This window comes from Sciurus carolinensis, chromosome 3 (genome assembly GCF_902686445.1).
Source record: "Sciurus carolinensis chromosome 3, mSciCar1.2, whole genome shotgun sequence".
NCBI classification, from domain to species: Eukaryota; Metazoa; Chordata; class Mammalia; order Rodentia; family Sciuridae; genus Sciurus; species Sciurus carolinensis.
Genome location: NC_062215.1, coordinates 168,969,082 through 168,981,252, shown reverse-complemented (window position 1 = coordinate 168,981,252; position 12,171 = coordinate 168,969,082). Strand labels below are relative to the sequence as shown.

At 37.4% G+C, this 12,171-nt stretch overlaps 1 protein-coding gene across 1 annotated transcript; it reads right to left on the bottom strand.

The window, feature by feature from the left end:
* Positions 1-3,474: 3,474 nt before the first annotated feature.
* Positions 3,475-11,814, bottom strand: Mrpl44 (mitochondrial ribosomal protein L44). Its single transcript, XM_047543635.1, has 4 exons — positions 11,586-11,814; positions 9,562-10,030; positions 7,560-7,738; positions 3,475-3,937 (listed from the first exon to the last, which is right to left on the bottom strand). Exons 1-4 carry the CDS (start codon positions 11,762-11,764, stop codon positions 3,766-3,768), a joined length of 999 nt encoding a protein of 332 aa, XP_047399591.1. The 5' UTR covers positions 11,765-11,814; the 3' UTR covers positions 3,475-3,765.
* Positions 11,815-12,171: the final 357 nt, after the last annotated feature.

Sequence of the window (12,171 nt, the reverse complement as noted above, 5' to 3'; positions counted from 1 at the left end):
GAGAAAAGAACAGCAAAAAAAAGGAGCAAAACAAGTCTTAAATTAAAAATTTTATCTTTGGAGCCCTGCAATTTCCCCTCTTCCCAGTGAATAAAAAGAACTCAACATCCATATCTTGACATCAGAAGCAAATGGTTCAAGTAGTGAATTCCTAATTTTCAGCATCCTGAGGAGAGATGGAAGGTGGGCTAACTCCTGTAGACATAGTCATAGATAGTAGAGTTCTAGGGGCGTGAAAAATGTACTTGCACGCCATATGCAGATGTATGCTATGGTGGGGGCGTATAGTATTTTCCCCCACCAGGATCCAGTTCATCCTACACTCTGCTGTTGGACTAGAGCGCCATCTTGTGGCCAAAATCAATATAGCGCCAAACACAAAAAGCAGCCCCAATTTGTTCCATTCTTAGAATTATAGTTCCTAATTCACTTTCTCATGGCCACATAAAATTATTTGAGAATATCATTCCCTATTTTATATGTGTATAGAATAAAATATTATATGAATTGAGAAGAACATGGTTTGTGTAGTTGAGTCAACAGATACTCAACTTTAAATTTGTGGCTAAGGGAGCTTTTGGGGTACATTTATTCTTTGGGTTTAACTGGAAAATGGGAAAAGGTAGGAGAAGAGGTCTCATTTCAAAGTAGATAATTAATATATTTCTCTGGTGCCAACCCAGGTACAAGCATCAGTGCTTTTATATCACAACTTTCTTATGGTTTTATCTTCATAACACGAACACCAGTACTCAAAATGACCACTGGTGTGCTTGGACACCAACCCCACATCTCTTACCCACACAAACTGTTTATTCTTACAGGACAGAGTTATCCAGAGATTGGTTCTAAGTTTCCAGCTATTTCACATGGAACTGCAACAGTATGTTAATTTTTCTACATGCACATTTAATGCATGATTTTAAGAAGTACAAATTAGCCAGGTGCTGTTGCTCACACCTGTCATTCCAGTGGCCTGGGAGGCTGAAACAGGAGGAATACAAATTGGAGGCCAGCCTCAGCAACTTAGTGAGACCCATCTCAAATCAAAAAATAAAAAGGGTTTGGAATGTGGCTCAGTGGTCAAGTGCCCTTGGGTTCAATCCCTGGTATGTATGTATGTATGTATATATAAATAAACAAAACAAATAAAATACAACTTAAGTTTAAAGATTTTACGTAGTTATGTGTTAAATCACATTTAAAAAAAAATAAGGGATATGGATCTCTTTACGTGCAAAGTAGTTCTATGAACTACACTAGATTTGCTCTGCATCAAAAATCTAGAAACATCGGGATTTCCTTGAAAACCTGAGTTCCCTTCCAACCTTGTAGGCCTAGGTCTTGCAAACTACCCTGAGCTGGAGAAATTTGGGATTGCATTTTCTGCACTACTAGTACAGGGGAAAGGAATTACCAAGTTTGCAAATAAACAAATTCTCTAAAAACTTTTAAAAACTCACCTAGAAAAGACTTAGAATAGTATTCTAGCTAGAATCTGACATCTCACATATGCTGGATGAGGAAGCAGTTAGAAGATGCTTGCTTACTGTCTCTTGCTTTCCAGAAACTTCCATTATGTCTTTTCCCTACAGTGTCAATTAGAGGCTTATCAAGTTACATTTACTTGTTCTGGATGACAAATATAAGTGGTACTTTTTCTACTGTGTTTGGTCCTCTCTCCTTGTGTTCAATTATTATAGTTGGAGTTAACACTCAAAAAAAAAAAAAGGTGAACTTCTATTTAAACTTCTATTTAAACTTTATCAGTTCAGCCAACTAGATACTCCTCCAATTTTCCCCTACAGAAACAGTCCCTAATTACCTGTGATAGCTGTAAATCCTCTTAAACATGACTCAAGTTCCACTTTGTGAGCCAGTCGCAGAAAGGCTGAGCTATGCCTGGGCTGTGGGCAGGACCACTGAGTCAGCTGCCCACACTGTCCCGCTCGGGAGTGGAAAGATTCCCTACTCCAGGCATAAACCAAGAGCTTAAGATACAGCATCCCCCACCCCGGCAAAGCGTGCCCAAGGGGCATTTCTTTGCATCTTCAAAAAGAATGCTGATGGTTTTGCCCTGGAATTGGGTCTCTTGGTCTTACTTCCGCAGGGCAGACCTGTGGAGGCCTCTCTGAACCAGTGACTGGAGTCACGCTTCTGCCACAGCTGGCAGGGAAATTGTGCTCATTAACAAGCTGTTGGTGTGTGGGCTGGATTTTTTCCCTAGGCTGCTTCGGATGGACCTTTCTGCTCCTTTTACTTCTGGCTATCTTGGTAGGCAGAATTTCATCGTTTCTTTCCTTTTTAGCTTGAAATTGGTTTGGGCCAAATTGGCCAACCCCAAGAAGAGCAAGGTGAGCAGCAAGAGAGTATCAGAGTTTTAATTTTCCCAGTCCCCTCCTTTCCCAACCATTGTGGTTTGGTTGCCTCTTCAGAAGGCAACAAATCCTGTTGGGCGGCTCTACCCTTGCCTAGCTGTTTCAGGCCTGAGCCGACTCCCTTATGTGCAATCCCTAGAGCACTGGATTGTCAATCAGTGGGTTCCCTTGAACAGTCCTCTGCTACACTCATGCTTCTCTTTCCTGCCAGGACACTGACTGGGACAAGTAAGGAAGCCTAACAAGCCCCATGACCACGAGCTCCTCCCCCTAGATTCACTTCACCTCGCCAACCTGCAGCATGTTCAGACCAAAAGACGAGTCAGTTAATATGACAGAAAAGGAGTTTTAAAGGTCCTTCATCTTCCTTTTTAGGAAGAGTTCATGGCAAAAGAGCAGTTAGTTTCAACACTTTTCTTCTTTTCTGTTCTCAATTCCAGTCCTGCTTTTCTTTAAAACTAAAAATTATTACTATTGCTAAAATGGTAAAAAGAAATCAAAGGGAATTTTCAGTTGGAGGATTACTGAACTGAATACAAAGGATTAAAAAACAAGAAAGACATTCTTAAGATTTGCCCTCTACTAAATTAAATGTGTTCTATACTTAGGACAGTGCTTGGTATATACTAATTATTATTACAATTACAGTATATTAAGTTGAACTGATCAATAGATATTTCATTTTTCCATTGGAAGCAACATTTTAAGCTGCTTGAGTTTCATTTTCTTGGAAAAGGCAACTTCTTTTTTTTTTTTTTTTTGTGGTGCTGAGGATTGAACCCAGGGCCTCGTGCTTGCAAGGCGAGCACTCTACCCAACTGAGCTCCTCCCCAGCCCCAAAAGGCAACTTCTTAAAAGCATAAAATTTATTTGCCATTTACTTGCTTTACAGAAACTGAATAAGAAATATATTAGAAGTACACAAAATTTTAAACCTGGACTCTAGAGATCATTAAATATATGTTAGTTATGGTCTGTAGTTTGCATTTCCGGAAATATTATGCTATTACTATCAGCTAAATTTACAGTAGAGAAGCAGAGTATATCAACCTCCTGCACTTCTGAATATAAATTAAACTGTAATGTAACACTGAAAGAAAGAGTAACGGTTTTATTGGTATCACAGCAAAGTTTCCATAAGAAATACATTTAAAATATACCTAGCTGTACAAATTATACATAATAAAACCAAGGACTTTAGGCAAAATTTCTTGAAAAGTGAAGATTAAAAACAAACCACCTGTGACCTGCTAGATGCTTATGTAATTTTAGGAAGACAATATGAAGATCTATGTCTTTATATTCTCGAAAATACTGAGCTTGGAACACCTCCGACAATTTCCTAAGGTTTTGCTCACTAATTCCAAAGTGCCACCTTGCTGGCTGGCTAGCTGGCAGAGCTGGTCTTTTCTGCCCTCAGGTCCTCTTTGGGTTTGGAATAGTCCCAGGGCCTTCTGTTTTCTGTGAATCCATAAAGTTTCCTAAGGGCCACTCGGGCAGCTTCTTCTTCTGCAACCAGCACTGTTTCCCCAGGTCCTTCTGCAAGCAACTTTTTGTCACTAGAAAGAAAACACACAGTGGTCTTCCATGACAAGGTGCCTCACAGGACAGCACACAAAGCAGTCATGTCTTCTGAACATCACTTTAATAATACCCACCAGAAATAACATGGTGGCTTTAGATGTACCTTTAGGTAGTTAACTAGTTTTGTTGCAAGTTCATTTTATACAGTAGCTAGACAAAAAAAAAAAAATTCATTTCCATAAAAATATAAACAACTTATTAGGCCCAGTATTTTTCAAGTCAAAAAAGCAAAGCATACACATATAAGTATAGGCCTGGTTTTTTGTTTTTTTGTTTTTTTTTGAGAGAAGCAGTATATCTTCTTATAAAAACATTAAATATTAAAATGATTCTTGGGAATTATGACTAGATAATTCATTTTTGAATGAATTATCTAGTCATTCATTTTTGAATGAATTATCTGAAGAAAAAAATTGTTGAAAAATGGTCCTTTTTGAATTTGCCATCTAAACTTCATTATAAAGGATATATCAGCTCTATATTTTAAATTAAGAACTTCAGATCTCTAAAACTTACTCGGATTTTAAAATATTTTTTATTTATAATGCACTCTAATTTATTCCCAAAAAAGCAAGTAAACACTAAATATTGACTACTAGTGTTCTATTAAAATAGATAAACTAATCCTCAATAAGACTCTGAAAGTGCAAGAGAATCAAGAATCAATAAATGGGACAATATCAAATTAAAAAGATTCTTCGCTGCAAAGAAAACAATTAAGAATGTGAACAGAGAGCCTATAGAATGGGAGAAAATCTTTACTACCAGTGCCTCAGAATATAATCTGCAGGATATACAAAGAACTCAAAAAATTTAACACCAAAACAAAACAAAATACAAACAAAACAAAAACTAAACCAAATAACCTAATCAATAAATGGGCTAAGGAACTGAATAGGCACTTTGCAGAAGAAACATGAATGTTCAAAAAATATATGAAAAAATGTTCAACATCTCTAGCAATTACAGAAATGCAAATCAAAACTACACCCCAGTCAGAATGGCCAATTATCAAGCAAATAACAATAAATGTTGGCAAGGATGTGGAGAAAAAGGTTCACTTATACATTGCTAGTGGGACTGCAAATTGGTGCAAACACTCTGAAAAGCAGTATGGAGATTTCTTAGAAAACCTGGAATAGAACCACTAATTATCCAGTTGTCCCACTCCCTGGTTTATACCCAAAGAGCTTCAAATCAGCATACTACAGTGACACAGCCACACCAATGTTTACAACAGCTCAGTTCACAATAGCCAAACTATGGAATCAAACCGGGTGCCCTGCAACAGATGAATGGATAAATACGGAATACATACACAATGGGGAATATTACTTAGCCATAAAGAATGAAGTTATGGCATTTGCCAGTAATTGGATGGAACTAGAGACTAACATGCTAGGTAAAATAAGCCAGTTCCAAAAACCCAAAGGCAGAATGTTCTGATATGTGGATCCACAATAAGGGAGGGGAAGATCAGAAATTCACTGGACTAGATAAAAGGGACTGAAGGGGAAGGAAGGGGGATGGGAATAGAAAAGACTATTAGAATAGTCTGGACATATGAAGAATTAATTGGATATACCTTTCCTATCCTTATATATAAATACACGACCAAGGTAACTCCACATCATATACAACCACAATAATGGGATCCTAACTGGAACAAGTTGTCTTACTATATGTATGTGTAATATGTCAAAATACAAAAAAAATAAAATAAAATAAAACGAATTCCTCTGCTAATATTTCTATTATTATTACATTATTATTATTACTAGTCATCTTTGAAAATTTCAAATGTTCCTGCAAGGAAACAAAGGATGTGCACATTAAACAACTCTAACCTTATCTGTTTTGCTATTTCTTAATTATGTTGACTTCCTGGAAATTTTCTCATCTATGATTTCACCTATGCAATTAAGAGAAGCATCTCTCTGAAAGGTTAATACACAACAATGCTAACAAATTACTTGGATTCACAGCGACTTGGAGTTAAGAGGTCCAGAACCAAATTAAAGAAAAACAAGCGAAGCTATGTAGGTAGTACCAAACAGAAGAAATTTGCTAAGAAAACACTTGTTACCTCAGAAAGCTGAAATGAAACAAAGGTTAATCATGTAAGTTAAACTTTACAATAATTACACAACTATATATTGCAAAGTGAGGAATGGAGAAAATCATCTAAGGAAGTTCAAGCCCAGAAGCTTTATCATCATGCTTTAATCCAATGATGTTTATATCACTGATCATCTTTAAAAATTCACTATTAGGGCTGGGGATACAGCTCAGTTGGTAGAATGCCTGCCTCACATGCTCCAAGGCCCTGGGTTCAACCCCCAGCACCCCCTCCATCCCCCCCAAAAAAAAAGTTGTTAAAAATTGACTACATAAAAATCTAGAAAAAAAACCTACTATCCAATGGCAATCACTGTTAGCAATGTGGCAACTTGCTTCTTATATTATTTTTAGTTGAAAGATCATTCTTCCAAATTTTCCACTATCATTAAAAATTCTTTAAAAAGTCACCTAAGTAGCTGTTACTATATTCTGTGGGGTGTATATACATATATCCTTATTCCCTTGTTGGATGCCAATTTGTAATATTTTGTAACTCAATAACTATTTACTGACTACCATGTCTCCCAGGAACTATTCTATGTAGTGTATAAAGAAGTGAAAACAACAAAGAGTATCTTTTTCCACAAATTTCTATCTGCAATATTTAATAGATAATCAAAAGTAGAAATATCAAATCAAAGGGCATGAAACTTTTAGAGATTCTTGATGTTCTGTCAAAATTTCTTAAGAGCAATATTATACGTTTTCTTTCTCTACTAGCAGAGTATGAACTACTGATAAAGGGAAGTACTAATAAAGGTTGTGTTTAAGGTTCATCAATCTGATAAGCAAAAAGATCATCTCATTGTTTTGGCTTTATACTTCACATGAAACGGTGAAAGTTTCATAATATATAATTCTATCCATTTTCTCCTTTGTGATGTCTTCCATTGCTTTTATAGCCATAAAATCCTTCATTCCACAAAAATTACAAAAATATTGAGCTAAATCTTAATAATCTAGCTCTCTCAGATATTCAATGTTTATATTTAACAACTCAACTTTTTTTTTTTTTTTGCAGTGCTTGGGATCAGGTTCTTGTACCTAACAGACAAGTATTTCACCACTGAACTGCATCTCCAGTCCCACTTTAATTTTAATATCTAATAAATTAAAAAGCTTCCAACACTGATTGTTCAACATTTTCCACTGCTAGGCTCAGCTGAAGCTGCTGACAAGAGTAGATTCAGGTTAAATCTATAACAAATAAGTTAAAATTTATTGTTACACAAAAAAAATTTACGCTAACATATATCCTATGAAATTCTATAGTAAACAGTAGGCCAATGAAAGCTACTAACAGCAAAACATGAATTCCTTGCCTGCCTTTATGAATGACCAAAGGGAAGTAGTAAATAATCATGGGGATGAGATTTTTAATTTTTTTTTAGTGCTATTAAAGGTCATGGTAAAGAACTGTGAAGAGTATGTTTTTACAGCTTCCAATCAAATTATGAAGATTGAAATTTTACTAACCAGTATAAACCAATGAAATACAAAGGCAAAGCTGTGGTGCTTCCAGACTGCCTCGTAATTCTAGATTCAGGAGCAGAAATGTTTCTCTTCTTCAATTCTTCTACCAGCAATCCCATGGGATTTATTACTGTCCATATGTCAAATAGCTCTTTTCCAGTCATTTGAGTAATTAAGAAATCCTGTATATAAAATAGCAATTTATACATTTAAATTAGTACAAAGGACCTAAGGACCAAAATTCTAGGTACACTTTCAACAGCAAAACTACTAATTGAACACCCCTAACCTAAAACTCCAAAGTCTGAAATGCTCCAAAAGCTCATCCTTTTCAAGCGTCATACTGATGCTCAAAAACTTTCAGATGTTGGAGCATTTTAGATTTCAAATTTTCAATTTTTAGATTAAGGAAGCTCAACTAGTGAAGTCTTATAAATACTGCAAAGTTTGAAAAAGAACCCCAAATCCAAGACACTTCTGATCCCAAGCATTTTGGATAAGGAATTCTCAACCTATTTTTTCATTCCACACAGGCCTCGCCACCCCCAGCCTCCTGTGTAGGGACTGACCTCAGGGACTTACATACTAGATAAGCACTCAACCACTGAGCCACACTCCCAACCCCCACTTTTTTTTTTTTTTTTCAGATAAACTTTCATAAAAATCAACTACAATTTTTATAATATCAATATGGTATACCACAATTATGCAGAAGACAAGGTTCTACCTTATAATTTAAATTCTTACCACTAAGAAAAAATGTTTAGAGATGAATTAATAAATAAAGGTACTAACTTCTGACAGAAAATCATGTAAAAAGACACCCAGGATCCCCAAGTAACAATACTGTTAATGTTTTTTTAAAATTCATAATAATTCACAATAATTCACAAACTGATTTTTTAAATTGTTTTGATTTGATAATACTTCTTCATAAGACCAAGAAAACTAAGAAACAAATTACAAACGTTTAAAACAATTAATTTTTCTGATAAAATTATTGTGTAGAAAATTTGGAAACATTAATTTTCACAGTAATTTTATATTGCAATTAACTCATATAATAAACACTGGTCATAACAGAATGGATGAATGGAGTCAGAAGGGTAGAAATTTTAAAAGATCCCTTAATCACAAAATACAAAGTCAGTTTCATTTCAACAACCTTCCAAGCACAAGTTTTATTTCAGCTTCATTAATAAAAAAAAGAAATATCACCTATTATAGGTCCTCCTTGGAGAAGGGAGAAGACAGGGCTTGCCTATGAACAAAGTCTGAAATGGTAGTGAAGAGTGGTATTCTTTTCTAACAAAATCTTCAAACTTGGTATCTAACTAAATAGATTTCAACAGCAAGTGAGCAAGTTTAAAGGATCTGACATGCAAATTTCTAAATCAAGAGATTGTTTTTATTACTTACAAGTGATGATGTGAACTCTTTATGACTGAACAGTGAACATTTTTTCATTCAACGGCAAAGGATAAAACTTTTCCCCATTCATAAATTCTACAAAGAGTGGGAGTCAGTTGTACCAATTATGTAAGAATTTTAATTAGCTAAGGTATTGGCCAGCAAAAGACTTCACCTCACAGGAACTCAGAAATCTAGGACTTTGAGTATCACTTGTTAGAGCAAACAGCATCAGTACTCAAGCAGGACATTTCTAATGCCTGCAGGGCCCTTGGACCTCATTCATTTACCAAACACCTACTGCCTGCCATGTAGGCATTATTGTTGGCCCTTGGGATATATGTAAACCTGAAGGTGATATAACTTGCACTCCTTCAGAAGTCACCGTCCAGAATTATCCATTTCTGATGATGTCCTCAATAAAAGGCAACTGTAATAATTAAAGCTCTACCATAAAAAAGCTTCAGGTCTATGTCAATTTTTGTTGGAGGAAAAATTCATTTCAAAGTGTTATATTAAAATGAATCAGAAAAGGAAAATTTTCCTTCTTTCTACCTTAAGCATGTCCAAACATGTGCAACTAGTAACTACCTACCCTGATGAAAAGTGCAGTCCTCTCAGGTCCACTGCTTTGTAGCAGGGCTCCAATCACTGCAAAGAAAGTCCGCTGCAATACAGGTGGGGGGACTGGAAATTCTGCACTCAGCGTTAACTGCTCGACAGCCAAGTTTCTAGCCACGTGACACACAACTTCCTCACCAGTGAGATAGTTAACTAGACTTCTGATGCCTTCAGTGGGCAAGTGTGGGAACTCATCTTCAAGAAAGTGTGTGAGGCAAGTTTGTGAAAAAGACAATCCTTCTTCAGATAGTTCTTGATTATCTTTGAGATTCAGAAGAGCAACTTCCTTATCTACCCCAAGATTTTGCCGTTTTGCCTCTTCACTTTCAATGTAGCAGCTATTAACAAATGCAGTTTTGAGAAGATCTAAGGAAAAGGTTTCCTGTAACCGATGTCCAAAAGCTTGTATTTCAGCATGGTAATCCCAGTTGGGCTTCTCTGAACTGAAAACATAAAGACAACAAGAGATGATAAAAGAGAACAACATAGTACCATAATATAAACATTTTTCACTGTAATTTTAATAATTGTATAAAGGAAATAAATGAAAAAAGGTTGTTTCTTTTTAATGCCAGGGTCTGATAGTCTAAATATAAAAACTCAGATGAATGCTGGCAGTCTTTTACTATATTCCACATATATGGAACGATTAATTTTCCCGTTGACCTGTCACATTAAACTGGTTGTTCCACATCAGAGACTAAGGGAGTTATGCTTTCCACTTAGGTATGAGACATAAATAATAATCTCACAGATTCAGAGCATAAACAACAAGTACATCATATTTATTATAAATTTATTGATTTAAATTTTGGAGGTATCAATCAATTTAGTAATCAATTTAGTAATTAAATAATCTGATATCAATAAGTAAGTTTGTTTATAATCATGGGCTAGGAATGTAGCTCAGTGATGAGTGCTTGCCTAGCATACACAAACCCTGCATGCATTCCCTAGCATCAAGGGGGGAAAAAAGCACATAATCATATCCAAGAATGAACTAAAACATCTTTTAAAGAAAAGTGATAAACTCAAAACTCTTTTAAGTGTAAAAGGGGCAGCAAATTATAAAGATCTGATTTTAAAGTATAAAATGTACATAATCTATGGGCTAATATAATTCACAAACTTTCTTCCTATTTTAAAAGGTTAAAATACTTCGCAAGGAAAAGCGAATTACGAAGAGATTCCTTTTTTTCCCCTAAGTATTACAAAAAGCACAGTAATCTGTCAGAAATACATTCCTATTGCAGAAGTATAAACTGGATCAATATTTTTTGAGGACAGTATTAAAATTGTTATCAGAATTTTATATCATAAGTTCCCAAAGCTGAAATCACTTCAAAGACACTCTGAATCATTGGTTGTACTAGCAATAATGGGACACTCAAATGCCAATAAATGGAACCATAAAAAAGAGGGAAGTGCATCTATCCCTATTTTTGTCTTTGTCTTAAAAGGACGTCAAAAACACATTATTAAAAAGGAAAAAAGCAAGATGCATGACCTGTGTCAAGTATGGTCTCATCTGTAGTGATAAAAACCTACGCTTCTTTTTGTCAGGCTGCAACAAGATCTATGAGGGCAAAATCCTAAAGGTAAACTTTTCCCTTTTACTCTGGGCTGCGGACCTGCGGGGGCAGTCAGTACTGAACTTGCCCCTAACTGGCAGTGCTGCGCTGTTTTCTTCCCATTCCCTCTTCGTCTTACCCCAAGAATCATCCGGCATTACCAGGCACCCTGCAGCCCGCCCCATTTCTCTCTCGGTCCCGAGGACGCTAAGGGAATCTGTACTGCGGAGACCGGCGCCAGGCGCTCGCCGCCAGGGGCACCCGCCCTTCTCCTCCGGTCACTAGTCCGCGCCTCCACCGCGTTCCTCCACCGCAGACGTTCCACGCTCAGGACAAACATGCAGCCGCCGCCGGGCCGACACCGTGGGGAGGAAGCCCAGGCCCCGCCCGCCACCTCTGCCCCCCTGACGCCTCCCAGGGCTCTTACCGGCGCACGGGCGGCGGCGGGCAGCGGAGCAGACGCCACCGCTCTAACTCCTTCTGGAAGCGGAAGGCGGCGCGGAACCCCTTCTTCACTCCCCGAACCGGCAAGACGAGCGTCGGGGCGTCCCGCGCCAGGAGGCGGCGAGGCCCAAGCTGGAACAGCCTCACCAGTCCAGAAGCCATTGCACCAGGGAGAACGCAATGGGGAGCGGAAGGAAAGCAGTCGGAGCAGTGTCACAGGAACACAGTTCCCCAAGAACCGTCGGACGGAAAGAGGCGGAAGGCGGACACCACCAGGGGGCGGTGCGCGGCAGGCAGGAGCGCTGTAGCGCGCATGCGCAAGTGCTGGTTCTGCCCCTGACGGGTTACTTTGAGATCTGTAGGGCTTGAGGGGAGTTTGGGTCCAAAAATTGTTGGAAGAAGTTTCTTCACCCTGTCAGTTGCTCTCTTGTTACCTTTTTCTCTAGGTAACGCAAGACAAAAAACTTGTTTCACTTTCAGTTTAAACAAAACACTTAAATTTTATCAGAAAACGTTTGTTTACATTTAATCTTAAAGCTGCAGACCATCTATCCAGTCACTATTGAGCA